General features: G+C 47.4%; 1 protein-coding gene across 1 annotated transcript in view; it reads left to right on the forward strand.

Annotated features, from left to right (window-relative positions):
* Nucleotides 1-211: 211 nt before the first annotated feature.
* Nucleotides 212-15850, forward strand: part of RARRES1 (retinoic acid receptor responder 1) — a 43176-nt gene continuing 27537 nt past the window's right edge. Inside the window, exon 1 of the mRNA XM_070466513.1 lies at nt 212-542. Within this exon, the coding sequence (XP_070322614.1) occupies nt 270-542 (273 nt within the window). The 5' untranslated portion in view covers nt 212-269. The remainder of the gene's footprint in view (nt 543-15850) is intronic.

Genomic DNA, 15850 nt, shown 5'->3' on the forward strand with positions numbered 1-15850 from the left:
TGGCCGCGCGGCCCCGGCCAGACATCCCCGCCCCGCGCCGCGGAGGCGCCGCCGCGTCCGGGTACCGAGCCGGGGCAGCTGGGGCTCGGGCGGAGCGGGGCGGGGCGGAGGGGCCCAGGGATTGCGGGAAACGCCGAGAGGGACCTGGACGCCCTCCCGCGGGCCGCCCTGGGGGCGGAGGGGAGGGGCCCGCCCGGCCTTATTTCCTCAAGCGCCGGCGCCGCCCACCCGAAGCTCGGACCGGTCGAGCGGCGCGCCAACCCGCGTCCATGCAGCTCCGCAGGCAACCGCTTTCCGCTCCCCGGCCGGGGGACACGCGCCCCGCGGCCCAGCGGCTCGCGGGACCGCTGCTCTTGCTGCTCGCCCTCCAGGGGGCGGGGGCGTCCGGGGGGCCCGAGGACTCCGGCTGGCTCCAGGACGCGGAGCCCTCGAGCCGGCTCCTCTCGCAGGCGGCGCGCGCGGCTCTGCACTTCTTCAACTTCCGCGCCGCCTCGCCCAGCGCCCTTCAGGTTCTGGAGAACGTGCTGGACGGCCGCGCGTGGGTGAGTAGCCGAGCGGCGCGGGCGCGCGGGCGCGCGGGCGCTGGCTGCTGGGCGCGCGCGCCTGTGCTGGGGCTCAGGCGGGAGCGCGAGGCGCCAGGTGCCGAGACCGCCCGGGACGGTTCCCGCGCGCCGCAGGGCCCGTCGGGGCGCAGGGTCCGCGGAAAGCTGACTTGTTCCTTCTGGCATTTACACGGCCGTAAAGAATGTTCACAGGGTAGCTCCCATACCTGGGAAGCAGGTACATGGGGAAACTGAGGCGCAGGCCCTAAAGGCCAGGCTTGATCTTTCCAGAGTTGGTTGCTCTAACGTGGTCACCGAATGCACGACCCACCAGTGGCTTGAGCGTCAGTTCTGGACAGGGTTTTTCAAAATCCAAGCCAGTTCCCACGCCGAACCGTGGACGTTCCCTTGTCAAATGCAGGCCGTCTTGCAAGGGTTTAGGATAATATTGCAGTTTACGCGTTGGCCTGGCCAGGAACCTTCGTAATCCTGGCGTCTGCTTTAATAAGAGTGAATGACCCAGAGCTGTTGTGTTTGTTAACGGAATGAATGAGAATTTGGCAGCTCGTTGTTCCGTTGCTGATTTCAAGGCTGTAGGTACCGTTCTGTGTCCGTGGAGCTACGTGGCTTTTTCCAGTAGAAGATGACAACGAAAGTTACAGAACTACCCTGTTTGTCCCCAAACAACGATGCTCTTTCCAGCAACCCCACCCCCCCCAATATTCCACAAAGCCTGTAGACTCGGCATCGAAGAATCTAGAGTTTAATGAAGAGGATAAAGAGAATTTTAAGGAGTGGCAGTAGAAGTTTTAAGATAGTTCTAGATGTGGTGTTGGGGGTGTGAGAACGCCATTTGGAAGAGAACGCCTTGGTTCTTCAAAGACTTAACCCTGTACCTAGTTTATCTAGATTTATTGACTGGTGAAAGCATCCCCCCCGCCCCCACCTAGAAAAAGGCGACCTGCGCTTGTCACTTGTAGCAGACCTTGCTGTCTCAAGGAGGTTCAGTTTAAGTACCACCCCCCCCCCCCCACTTCCCCGCAGAGAAGTGAGGGAATAGAGCTTGAGAACTTTCTATCAAACTGGAGAGTAGCCCCGTCCCAGAGCCGGAAGAGCACACCCCCCACCCGGACATTTGCTCCCTGCTTATCAATGGGAAGGATTCTCTACAGAAAGCCAACCTCAGATTTCTAAAGTGCACCAGGAATTTTTCAGTCTCAGAAATGTTTTTCTTCCTTCTAGCCATTAAAGAATTAAATCATTTGCATTTTCATGCATTTAGCTATCCCCTTATTTATATAATTTTAGTTTTTAAAACCTTTTTATTTTATATTGGAGCGCTGCTTAATAAAGCTGTGATAGTTTCAGATGAACAGCAGAGGGACTCAGGCACATGTGTACGTTTATCTGTTCTCCCCAAACTCTCCTCCCATCCAGGATGCCATATAACATTGAGCAGAGGTCCCTGTGCTATACAGTAGGACCTTGCTGGATACCCCCTTTAAAAAAAAAATTGTGTCATCTTTCACCAAATCAACTAGCTCTCAAATCCAAGTGAGTGAAGAAAATTTTTCCTTTCTTATCCGTAGAGCTCAGGTACTCTTTTCATCTGTCATAATATAATCCTGAATTTCAAAGGGATGCTCCTTTTTGGCCTAAAAAATCCCAGGGGTGTGGGATAATCAATAAATTAGAGGCATATATGCATGAAAGGGAGTTAAATAGAAGAACCCAGAGCATTGACCCTAAGAAAGGATACATTCCTGTGATCTTCTGGTTTACCTTTACATTTCCTCCCAAAATGATTATAAATGTTTCAACATCAGGGAGCCAAGGAAGAGAACTTGGTGACTTTCAGGGCCATGACTCTCGAGAGACTAAAGTGGTTTCAGTTTCTATGGAAATTCAATGAAATTGCTTGATTGAAATCACTTGATTGATTGAAACTACTTGAATGAGAAGAGACCTGTAATGCAAGGAATTTCTGCTTCGATTACATGAGCAGTTGTATCATTAAGAAGAGGTGAAATGATAGACTGTCAACTACTTTATCCAATCAGTGCATTAGTAGAGTAAGTGCCGAGTTGCTGCACGATGTCTTTCATTCCTCCAGGACTGACTCTGGGTTTAGCAGGTGGCTGGGTGGGTAAGAGAAGTGTAGCTCGAAGCATCCTTCTCTATCCTCTGGGTTATTGTGTCCCTTAGTAGATGAGAGACTGGGACCAACTCAGGGTTTTTCAAGCTAATGGCCCACTGGTGGGTTATGACATCTATTAGTGGTTGCAGTTGTTTTTTGTTTGTTTGTAATGAAACAGTTTGGAATACAAATTGTTTAGCGTGCATTGCAGAGTAAAGGTAAGTAGTGCCTCAAAATATTGCGAACATACATGTAGGAAGTGGTTCATTATGAAGCATGCAGTTCTTGTGCATTTCAGTTGAAAAAAATTTGAAAACCTGTGAGCCAGATGATTTTTAAGACCTCTTCCAGCTCTGAAATTTCTTAATTCAGTGATTAGGTTCTGGATGAATCCCTTATTTTAGGAACACTCTTGCCCTCTAGTGGTAAAATGCAGTAACAGCTATGGTAGTGTTAAGTCACCCAGTCCTGTCCCACTCTTTGCCTCCACATGGCTGTCTGTGGAATTCTCCAGGTAAGACTACTGGAGTGGGTTGCCATTCCCTTCTCCAGGGGATATTCCTGACCCAGGGATCAAACCTGGGTCTCCTGCATTGCAGGCAGATTCTTTACCGTCTGGCCATCCGCCATGGTAGTAAATGCAAGGAAGTATTGAGATTCTCAAGTCAGAACTAGCTGGTGAAACCACTTGTGAGTATTCTGTCTTGTTTACTGATCACAAGGAGAGATCATAAGGAGAGAGTCACAGTTAGGAACACAGGCTTCCCTCACTGCCCCGTCTGATGACCTCTTTCCCACCCGTCCACCACCCTTCCATGACCAGAAGGCTCCTGTTTCTCTGATGCCGCAGGCCCCAGAGTGTGGAAGGTTGTGGTGTTGAAATCTCCTGTGCTACCCAGGGTACATGAGCCTGGATAAGCCTGCTCCCGACCACCTGGGGCTGTCCTTACAGTGAGGCAGGTGCGCTCAGGACACTTGTAAGACCTATGACCACTATCCCTGCCCCAAGCAGCTGGTGAGAAGCCAGCCTTTCCCTGGCATCTAGAAAGACTGGCGAGATCTTTGTGTGCCCAGACTTAAGAACAAAGGCAACCCATTTGAAATCAGCCCGTGTTTGGGGATTGCTCAGAGGACCAGGCCACGACCTGGTTGGAAACATTAATCAGAACAGTTGACCAAAGGTAAGGTGGGGGGGGGGGGGGTTATGCCCAAACCTTAACTGCTTCAATTTAAATGAAAATCAGCAAATATAAAACTATCATCTGTCTTTTGGTGTAGCGTGAAGGACATTAATTGGCACTCCTTGCTGTCTTTCCAGCAAGAAGATCCACCCATATTGGGCATCTGTGACTTTCACTTTTGTTTACTTACAATGGCAGAAGCACTTGCAAAGAATACAGTTCGCAATCCTCTCCTTTTACTTCTGACTTTTCTTGCCTAACCCTGACTCACTCATACCCAGTTAACCAGCAAGAGTTTTTGGAGACTTCATCAGTTCTTTTTACAGTATTTAACTTGGATTTTGTGGACTTATGTTTTTTTCTGCCTACTCTTCACCAGTTTACTTAACAATTTTGCAGCTAGGTAATGGGGACACCTGACACAGGCAAGTTTCAGAGCAAAACAGCTGACTTCTGTTGAGCATCCCTCCCCCTCCCCACAGGTGGGCTGGCCGCTGTGACCCCCGCCTGCCGCAGGGTCTGTGGGCAGAACAAAGCCTGTCCATGGAGCCCGCAGGCAGCTGGGAGAGTGCCTAGTATACCAAGAAAAAGCTTCTTCCTTTATCCCTTTTCGATCTATAAAGCACTTTAATACAGCATAATTCATCTAATTACTGCTCTCCTTGAAATCTTCTCTCCATTAATGTCAATAATTCAGAGGTGATGGTTCACAAGAATAGAAAAGCAATGCATCAAGCAGACCATAGAAAAGAAAAACTGGAGAATGAAGAAGGCTGCAATGAATATGGAGGGAAAGGATATGTAATAAAACCCTAAAGTGAAAGAATCTCTACTTTCACACAAGGAAGGCTTCTCAGCGCTTTCATAGCCCTCATGAAAGAACCACTGGGGGATAGCTATTGGCAGGATGAAGGTGGTGCTCCTCAGCACCCTCTGCTGTGCTGATGAAGCATAACAATCCAGAAACAGCAGAACAGCGACCTTGCAGGGCCCTGCGCCTGCTGAAATGGCACGGGTGCCCCCGACGTCTCTGCCCAGCTTCCCGCCCCCCCCCCCACAGTGCCCACCTAGCCTGCAGCCTCTGACTGCAGAGTTTGGGTCCAGCACCGAAGTGCAAAAGGCCCTGAGGTTAAACCTAGCCTTGGCCTTCCCAGCCTCGTCCTTGAGTCACCCGAGCCAGCTCCAAGTGAGCTGGCAAGTAGGAATGCTTTTAAGCAGCTTGTAAGAAGTTGCTTTTGAATCACACACTTTTTTTTTTTTTTTTACCAGCCCACAGCATTTTCACTCGTCTTGCCATACGGGGTGTCAGAACCAAGGATGTGTGTGATCACAGAGGGTTAGTCTTGGCCCCAAATAAAGACCACTGCTGGCGGGTCGTGAATTTAACCACCAGGAGTCTGGCTTGGTGGCATGATCTTCCTTGAATAACCTAGGTGGTTCTGCTGGAGACAGAATGTAAATAGCCCTAAAATGACTGATCTTAAAGAGACACAGAATGTTAAATACACACACACACACACACACACACACACACACACACACACACTCTCTCTCTCTCTCTCTCTCTCCCTCTCTCCCTCTCTCCCTCTCCCAAATCCCACCCAACCCTTGATCTCAGAGCATCAGCATGAATCACCTAGAGATTCATTCACCCTTCTGCAGGCTTGGCGTTTATTCGCCTTTGTGATGGTCCCCAGTTTAAGAGGTTTGTACAGAGTTAGTCCCATAGTAGCAGGAGCACTTCTCCACCCTGGGTTACTTCTTGGAATCACTCAGGATGTCTCTGGCCAGTAAAGTCGAGTTAGGAAAGAGTCTTGTACCATAGTTGTGTAGGAGATGATGTGTCTGAATCCCTACCGCCCCAAGGGAGGTGCCCACACAGAACACTAGGAAGGATCACAAGTAATTTTGTATCTGTGTGGATTTCACTGCTGTGACAAATGACCACAATCTTTGTAGGGAAAAACAACTCCCACAAATTCATTCTCTGACCATTCTGGAGGTCAGAAGACTGAAATCAGTCTCACTGGGCTAAGATCTAGGTGTTGAAAGGGCTGTGTTTCCTCTGGGAATTTTAGGGGAGAACCCATTTCCTTGCCTTTTCCAGTTTATAAAGGCTGCCTTCTCTCCCTGGCTCGCGCTCCATCCTCCATCTTCATAGCCAGCAGGCAGCATCTGATGGTAACGCTGCCGTCTCCTTGTAAGGACCCATGTGAGCACACTGGCCCACCTGTGCTCACCCACCTGTGCCTGTGTCCTGGTTGAGCCAGGACACCCTGTCCAGCTCAGGGTCCTTAACCTGATCGTACTGGCCACCTCCCCTCTGCCTTGTAACATGTTCAGAGGTTCAAGAGATTAGGATGTGGGCCTCTTTGGGGGCCACTCCTCAGCCCAGCACACCTAGCTTCCAGGTGACTGTGAGCTGATGCAAGTACTTGCCACACTGCCAGACACGTGACCCTGCTGAAGAAAGGGCAGCTCTGGGTGACCTGCAGCCCCAGTACCCTCCTCACCCCCAGCACACCTGCCCGTCATACTCTGTCTTGACTGCAGGCTGCTTTGTGCTCTGGCCCTGCACACGTGTCAGCTTCTACGGGATGGGGGGCATCCCCTCTCTTTCTCTCTTCCACTGCACTGGTGAAGGAACCTGCTAAAGACAGTAGGAAGAAGCGCCTTAGGAGGTGCTGATTTCCCCATCTTCAACCAAATGCTGAATAATCAAGTATCGGTCAGTTCTATGTTGGCAAGAAGTTGAAAGTCTCCAAGTCTGATATTCTATGATTCTATACCCTTGAACTTTTCTGACTACAAACCCCAAAAGAAAACTATTTAAATATGTAAAGCATAGTGATTAAGATATTAAAATTAGATGAAAACAAAGGCAGCTGGAAGGGCGTTGGGACCACTGGGTACCTGGAACAGGAGGCTGGGCCAGGTCCCAACCCATTCCCAACCTGCCTACAACACCCCGAATCCCTCTCACAACCAGCCTTTCCTGAAGCCTATCCTGGGCCAGAGGGGAACACTGCCTCTGACCCCTCTCACTCCAGCTCTTTGGGGAGAGTCAAGAACCCAGCCCCAGAGTTGGTCAAACAGATGAACACACAGTAGTCTGCCCGTCTCTCTCCACTACTCCTTAGCCTGATAGTGTCCAAGGCAGAGATCTCCTTCATCCCCACGGGATAGGGCCTGATCTGAAGGTCACTGACTTTTCGCCATACATTGCATTCGCCTTATCTGGCATTGCCCGAGAGAAGGAAAATGCAATGAAATAACTCCAGGGTGTAATGTAATACACTAATGTTCTCCTTGTCCAGAACATGAGTGCAGCGCAGCAATTTTTATCCACAGATGAGTTGTTTGTCTCCAGCTAAGCCTGACTCATGAAACTAACCTTATAAAATGAAGAAGTTTGCTTTTCCTGGAATGGCATGACATTTACGTTTTCTTACCAAACATGAAGGCTGGAGGGGACATTTAGAAGCCGAGTCTGTTAGGTCAGTGAAGCTCACTGCGCTCCCGAGGGGAGATTAGCATCAGCTTTGAGCTCTTGACAACTGGCCTGTCCCCACCACCCACCCCCTCGGTGTGGGAACATGAAGTTCAAGGCTATCACCGCCAGCTCTAAGGCCCCATGAGGGGACTGTGCCTAGAAACCGACGGCAGAGAGGAAAAACATGAGACAGTCTTTCCCTAAAACGTAGAGTTTTCTTTTTCTTTCTTGGCCACACTGCATGGCATATAGGATCTCAGTTCCCCAACCAGGGGTCGAACTCACACTCCCTTCAGTGGAAGTGGGGATTCCTAGCCATTGGACCGCCAGGGAATTCCCAAGGGTTTTCTTTGTAGATATGAGTTTTGGGCAGAATCGTGTCTTTGGAGACTCCCAGAGTCACGGCATTTTCGCATTCCCTACAGCAGCTGGCAGCAAGATTGCTCCGGGTACCTGCCCTACTCCTCCATTTGCCCACGTTTTTGTTGGATTTGATTGAGTTTAGAGGGGATGTTAGGTTTTTAAAATGTGCTCTTAGGATAATAAATACCTATTTTCCATCCCTTATTAGGGTCCTCAGTTATACATTCAATACACCCCATATTTCAGTGACTTTTAAACAAGCAAGCAGGCATTGTATAGTATCTAATATAATGGTAGTCTGGACATGTGCTGGAGGAAACATCTTTGATCCCACAGACATGAAAACAAAAGCTTTGTATTTTACAGAAAACAGCTTTTTACTGAAAAATGAGACACAACTTAGTGGAGTCGCTATTGGAACATGTGATTTTTAACTTCTGGATATAAACTGTATTACATGGCCAAGTTGCTACCCATGTAGCAGGATGCAAAGGAGTGAATTTTCTTCACAAACAATTTTAGGGACTTGCCTGGTGGTCTAGGGACTCCCCAGGTGGTGCTAGTGGTAAGGAACCCACCTGCCAATGCAGGAGATGTAAGAGACTCGGGTTTGATCCTGTGTTAGAAAGATCCCCTGGAGAAGGAAATGGCAACCCACTCCAGTCTTCTTGCCTGGAGAATCCCATGGATAGAGGAGCCTGGCGGGCTACCGTTCTTAGGGAGGCGAAGAGTTGGACACAACTGAAGTGACTTAGCACAAATGCTTGCCCTGGTGGTCCAATGGAAAGACTGAGTTCCCAGTGCAGGGGACCCAGATTCAATCCTTGGTCAGGGAACTAGACTCTACACACCACAACAAAGATTGAAGATCCTACATGCTGCGACTAAAACCCAGTGCAGCCTAAATAAATAAATAAATGAATAAATAAATAAAATCAACTTAGCTCCTTTAACCCTTAAGACAACCACAATCCATTAATTTCTTTTTAATCCAGACTACCTACTCCAAATATCCCTGCTTGAAAAACAGCACATCCCCTGAAAGACAGGGTATACCTGTCCCCTGAACTTCATAAGGCATCGTGACCTGATTTGCCAGAGACCCCAGGTGGACCAGAATTTACGATAACACTCCTCCATTTCATTCAGTCTCATGATAGGAGACTCCTCAGGCCTTTGGAGAGAATTAATGGTCATGTCCTTCATCCCCTGCTCATCTGTCTTCTAGTGACCACCTCTAGTGTTTACTTCCTGTCCCTCCCTCTGAACTTCAGTGCCAGAGAGGAGTTCTCAAAGTGTGGTCCCTGGACCAGCAGCCACAGCATCCCCTGGAACTGGTGAAAATGCAGGGGCTTAGGCCCTGCCCCCAGTTTACTGAATCGGCGCTGGAGTGGGGCCAGTGTCTTCATTAGCACGCCCTCCGGGAGATTCTGTTCCTGCTCAAGTTTGAGACCCATTGCTCTAGAATAAAGTCCCTGAAGACGCCTTCTCTAATCTGGCCCCATCCATCACGGTAACCTGCACTCCAAGTATCCCCGTCACTAACTTGCTGGTCGCCCCAGCCTGGCTGCTCACGTCTCTTCCTTGTCCCGAGTGCCCTCACCCTCTCTCCCCAGGTTGTCCCGATTCCCTCGTCCTCCTGGAGATTCCTGTTCATGTGCTGCAAGCTCCCACTTTAGCCTTACCTGATAGGGTGCATCCAGGGCCTCCTTCCAGAGTCTTGGATGATCCTCACTTCCATACTTCTGTGGTTATTGTGCCCACAAAAAAGCTGTGTTGAAGTCCTAACCCCTGCACCTATGATTACAACCTTACTTGGAAATAACAGTCTTTGCAGATGTAATCAGGTTAAGATAAGGCTATGTTGGGTTAGCATGGGCCCTAAATCCAGTGACTGATGACCTTATCAGAGGTCATGTGAAGATACAGAGAGAATAATACCATTTAAAGACAGAGACTCAAGTGACACAGCTGCAAGCCAAGAGCCCACAGTTTGCCTGCCACCACCAGAAACTCAGAGAGGCAAGAAGGGATTCTATCCAGAGCCTCAGAGGGACTCGACAACACCTTGATTTTGGACCTGTAGCCTTCAGAGCTGTGGAAGAACTCATGTCTGTCCTGTGAAGGCACACAGTGGGTGGTACTCCATACAGCAGCCTTAGGAAACAGCACACCCTGCCTGGCCGCCTGCCTTCCAGAAGGTCTTCCGCGCCATGTCTCCAGGAAGCACGGTGATGAGCACAGTCAGTCTGTCTGTCCCTCCCTCCCTTTCTCACACCTCACGCGCACACTTCCCACACACGCCCCAGGCAGCTTTCCTTCCGCCCTCTCTTGGAGCGCGTGACTGGGTCTGTCTGTGTGACCTCTGTGCCCTGGTCTGGAGCCAGGCTTCACTGCTCCGTCCCTCTGGGACTTGGTGTAATTCCTTACCTTTGGGCGAGTGCCTCCGTTTCTTCATCCTTAAATGGGGGTACGGTCAGCATTCCCCGGAAAGGACTCCTGTGCTGGGATCAGTACTTCCCGGGCACTGTGTCAAGCCACGTGAAGCATGTAGTGAGAGATCAATATATTTGACATGAATATTGTAGTTTTTATCATGATGCTGCCCAGTGGCTAGCAGGATGCTTTATACACAAGCCCTGAATAAGTGCTCAACCTTGATTTAATAGGGATTTGAGGAGCATTTTTTTGCTTATAAAAAAATATCTAGTGAGCTGAGTGGCACTGTGAAGGCGTTCTCTGGTACACTATTAAACAGGACTTTTAGAGTGGCCTGTTTTTCCCAAGTGACTGCAAGTGAGGAGAAGTGTTGGTCTCTCAGTCCTGTCTCATGTCTGACTCTTTGCCACCCAGGCTCCTCCGTTCATGGGATTCTCCAGGCCAGTATCCTGCAGTGGGTTGCCATGCCCTTCTTCAGGGGATCTTCCTAACCCAGGGATCAAATCCGCATCTCCCGCATTGCTGGCACGTACTTTACCATCTGAGCTGCCAGGGAAGCCCCGAATCAAAGTGCTGGTCACGTTCCCAAAGAGCTTGTCCTGAGAGAGGGTGGCTGCGGGGGGCTACCCTTGTTCATGGCCGTTGGGGACAAACACCAAGAAACCTATAAAATCGACAGAACGCACAAAAAACAGGTTAGAACATGAACCATATCATTGGTGGTCCATGACTGTAATGCATTTACTTCTAGGCTATGGTACATAAGTCCTCTTTTATATGTAATTAGACAGAAATCTGTAGCAAAAAGTTGCTAATACATTCCTTCAGGTTATACAGCCACGTGGTCAATTGCTTTGTTTGCTGACTTGTTGTTTATATAAAAAGCCTCATTCTGGAAAAGATTAGAATGAGGTGCTGTGGCCCGGGCCGTGCTTTAAGAGAGGGATGTGGAGCTTCCTAATCTGTTTGCAGATGGGCAGTTCTGGAAGTCTGAGGATGGGAGGAACAGAGCCCTGTGATCCTCTCTGTAGGAACATGCCTCACATCAGGGAAGCCAGACCTACCTGTCCCCTTCCCGACAGACCTGGCTCTTAAAAAGGTTCAGCTTTTTAAAAAACATCTTTTAATGAATGGATTAGCTTTGTACCACGTGTAGCAACATGCGTGTTCTAAGTGCAGGGGGGACCACCTGAACTTGAGACCTTGGCTTCATCCAGGTGCAGAGCGTCTAGATTCAAAATCACTACAGTAAGCAGTTTACTGCACTCACAGTTCTGATCACGCCAATATGCAGGTCAAAAACAGAACTTTAAGATCCCTGGAGACATCCATACCAAGTTACTTTGGACTTGACTTCTTGCACTTGTTGGTCCCAGGTACAAAGCTGAGGTAGTCATAAATACCCTCATCACCTTTGCTCCTTGGAGACCCCTCTCTGGTGATTGGTTATTCTCTTTTATCCACTTTCCCATTGTCAACTGAAAAAACAAACAAAAGCAGAACCTGGAAGTTGAGAAGTTATTCGGTGGACCTAACTGAGGACTGTAGCCCAGATACAGCTTCTCAGATTGCTCTGAGGGACTGTTCCAAAAAGGTGAGGGAAGAGCTAGGGGATGTAGGAGTTTTTGCTGGGGAAAAAAACCTGTGTAGTTGAATATCCAAAGATTACTGCTGATCGCTGAAACAGACACCTCAAGGTAATGATTTTAGTGCTTCTCTGTGTATGGGAAGATGCAGGAATCTGGGCTCATTGAAATCATTCCTTTGATAAACATCTTAACTATCTAGGAGCAATATCCTGTTTTTCTCCCTCCTGGTTTCCTCTCAGGGTCCTGTTGCGGTTTTAAGGCTGTAGTATCCTTTGTTTACTGAAATGGTTGGCAGCATTCTTTGTCCACAGTGCCTCTTCTTGGTCATAAATTTGACCAACAGTTGGGAGGCATTTCATAACCAGTTTTGTCCCATGGCTCTAGGAAAGCTCATTCCTAGATCAGGTGAGGATTCTGTTGATAGGCTACTCAATGTGCTACTTTTTTGGATGAGGCCCTGTTGATTATTTAAAATCCTCTGAATTGCCTGTTTTACTAGTCAATTATCACCCAGAAAATGTTTTCCCTTGTTGCTTCTTCCCATATCTAGAATTTTACTGTTACAGCTATTTTATATGGAGTTATATATGTGATCAATTGCCTTAAGACATTTAGCCATCATTACTTTTTTCAGTGGCCTGGTTATGCATTGGGTAGTGAAAGAGACAATAGTCTTATGAAATAGAATATAGATAATACAGCTAGTAACATTAATAAAATACAGCAGAGAAAGGCACAAGGCATAAATAATTTGAAAACAACAAGAGAAACAATTAAAACAATGGTTAGTGTAACTAGTTGTGGCAATAAGCCATCAAGTTCACAGGAGAGCCAGCTGGATAAGCCAAATTTTGGAAGTATCATGTAGAGAGAAAAAGATAAATGTTTCATCTTTGTTTACAAAGGTATATTTTGTCAGCTTGTTATAGATCAAAATTTGATCTATCTATATATAAGAGGAAAGATTTTCTGGAAAACAAACATTAAAAATCAGAATAGTTCAGAAGTCATAAAATTATAAATCATATTTATCAATTTGTTCAGTTCTGTGTAATTCCAGTTGATCTGTATGAAGGCATCAGGTTTTCCATTAGAGTTTTGTAATTTCTTACTGAGTTCAGTAGTATGATCTCAAAGTTATCAGAAACAGATTTGTCAAAAAGCTCTTTTTATGAATCCTCTTGAAAATCCTCATTTTGTAAAAGCATGAGAGTAAAACAATGGTTGTCTATAAGTGACAAAAGACTGAAAATGGCATGGTTAAAGATCTGTTTACAATATAATTGACAAGAAGAAGCTTAGTTATTTTTGTGGCATACAACCTTTTAGAGATAATGACTAGAATGATAACTGATAACAGTGTATTAGGACACATCAAATTTTTAGGAATTCTGTATAACTTTTGGAATGACTACATTATTGACATTTACCCATAAAATAAGAAGGTTTTGTTACACTTAGTTGATAGTGCTACCCATGTAATTTAATGTGCCAGATAAACCTAATTAGTTTAATCTCTCTCTTCGGGACATTTCAGGGGTCCTTTGAAGCATCCCAAAGTTAGCTGGGGGTCAAAAGAATCTTAATTAGAATTTGATATTTGGAAAGTTTGTTCTTTTAAAAAAAAAAGTCAAGTTTTTAAAACACTTGGTCAAATAGGATCATAGGTCACTGAAGCAATGCTTATTCACTCAACCGAAGAGACAATAAAAGATATTTAAGGCAAATGACAGATCATGTAGAAGGCAGAGCAACTTACAATCTGTTACCAAAAATAGTTCATAAGAAAACTCTGTTCTTGAGAGAGAAAACCAAACTCCAGTCTTGCACCAGCCCATCCTCAACACCAAAATTTACTTAACCTAATTAAATTCAATCCAAACGGAACCATGCGCAGAACAACTTTGTCAGAGCAGCCGTTCTACAAATCTACAACTTTCTATATCCATTTTAGTTTGTCCCTATAGACTACCTGGATCAGGAAGCTCCCCCTGGAGAAGGGAATGGCAACCCACTCCAGTATTGTCTGGAGAATTCCCCAGACAGTGGAGCCTGATGGGCTAAGTCCATGGATGGCAAAGAGTCAGACACAACCGAATAATTAACACACTCCCCAAAATAGTCTAAGATAGTAAAGATCTCTGTTGTGCAGTCAGATGCAACAAAGCTTAAGGTGACAACAGCCCCTGAGAGTTGCCTCAGCCAGACAAAGCCTTCTCAGAATCCCAGTCTATTCCATGGGCTGCCAGTTGTGCACCAGATGGTTGAGACCAAACTGTTAAAACGCACACACACACACACACACACACACACACACACACTTGCGCTTAAGAAAAATCAGAGCATTTACATCTTAAAGACACAGAGAGAGGAATGCAAGTTCCCCTTAGAAGGGCTTTTGTTTCTGAATTCTGAAAAGATATTTTATGGAGTAGGCTCTTTCTAGCTGCATACACACTTAAAAATGAGTTTCAGAATGTTAAAAGAGCCCCAATTTGACCATTTTAGGTTGAGAGCTCCTAGTATAGTTCTTCCAGTCAAGTGAGTATTTGCAAGTATAAATTTCCACATGAACCTGGCTGGGGTGTTGGTTGGAGGCTGGCAATCTGTTGCCGTTTTGTTTTGAAAGCTTTGTTCCCCATTGTAAAGTCGCTGTGTCGAGGTAAAAATGCTAGGACAATCCTGTCGTGGACCTGTGTGCTGTTTGTAAACTGGACTCCGCTAGAGGTCACCCTAGAGTCGATCCAGCTCTCTCCTCTGTCTCAGTTTCTCCTCCTGGTGGTGCAAGACCACTCTGAGTGCTCGGGTCAGAGTGGCCAGCTCAGAGGCGCATCCCTGCAGAGCAAGTTTTTAACTAAAATGTATGGGTTTCCCGATGGGGACAGCTGCGTGGTATGAGGACGTGCTTCCGGCGCTCCCACGGGCTTCTCAATTGCCTGAGAAAGCCCACTGAGAGATCTCCTTCCTTGGAGCTGAAAGCTCTCATGAGATAGCTTCAATTTTACTCTGAAAAACTTTATTAAAATAGCCAATCCAAGCTCAGACAATAGGCCAGCTTCCCACCTAATCACACAATCCAACCCTATTCAGTGTCTTTCAGCTGAGGATAACCCAGGTACCTCTTCTTGAAACTAAGTTTTCGGGATAATCTTGGAGGCGAGAGGAGGTTAACACCTCCGAGTAAAACTTAGGACCCTCAGCCCCTGCTGGGAGAGCTCAAGCCCGGAGACTCACCCACCTTTGTCTGCACTCTTGTTGCCGGCCAAAATCCTGGTTTTCTCTGCCCACTGAAGCCAAACGAAAGATATGGAGACAGCTTCGAGGAGATAGAAAGGTGGCTTTAATTCTCAGCTGGTGGAGAGGGGAACGAAGTAGGCTTATGCCTCAAGATCTGTGCGCCCCTCTCCCCCACCCTGCTCTGTGAGGAGTCTAGGGGCTTATATAAGATGAGGGCTCACAGTCAGGAGTCGGGAATGAGGAACAAAAGGGCTAGCATCTCGATTTTTTCCTCTTGCATTGCTTCAAAGACAGTCAGAGGCTGCATCAGTAACCCAGTCACTGAGTCTGGCAGTTGGCTGGCTCTGTGGCCTTCTTACTGATCTGTAAGGGGAAGAGTGTTGTAAGGGTAAACACCAGGTAGAGGATGCATTTAGCATAGAGCCAGAGGAGAATAGGTATGAAGTATATGGCTCCTGCAGGGGCTTCCCTAGTAGCTCAGCTTGTAAAGAATCCGCCTGCAATGAGGGAGACCCTGGTTCCATTCCTGGGTCAGGAAGACCTGCTGGAGAAGGGATAGTCTACCCACTCCAGTATTCTTGGACTTCCCTGGTGGTTCAGATGGCAAAGAATCTGCCAGCAACGCAGAAGACTTGAGTTTGATCCCTGGGTTGGGAAGATCCCCTGGAGGAGGCATGGCAACCCACTCCAGCATTCTTGCCTTGTTCAAAATCCCCATGGACAGAGGAGCCTGGAGGGCTAGCCCGTGGGGTCACAGAGGGTCGGACACGACGGAGTGACTAAGCAGAGTTGACACAGCCCAACACAGCTGCAGAATTAGAAGGCAGGAAAGCAAACTTACTTACAGACCTCAGAGTTAGAGCAGCTAA

The sequence above is a fragment of the Odocoileus virginianus genome, chromosome 4 (assembly GCF_023699985.2).
Source record: "Odocoileus virginianus isolate 20LAN1187 ecotype Illinois chromosome 4, Ovbor_1.2, whole genome shotgun sequence".
Lineage (NCBI taxonomy): Eukaryota > Metazoa > Chordata > Mammalia > Artiodactyla > Cervidae > Odocoileus > Odocoileus virginianus.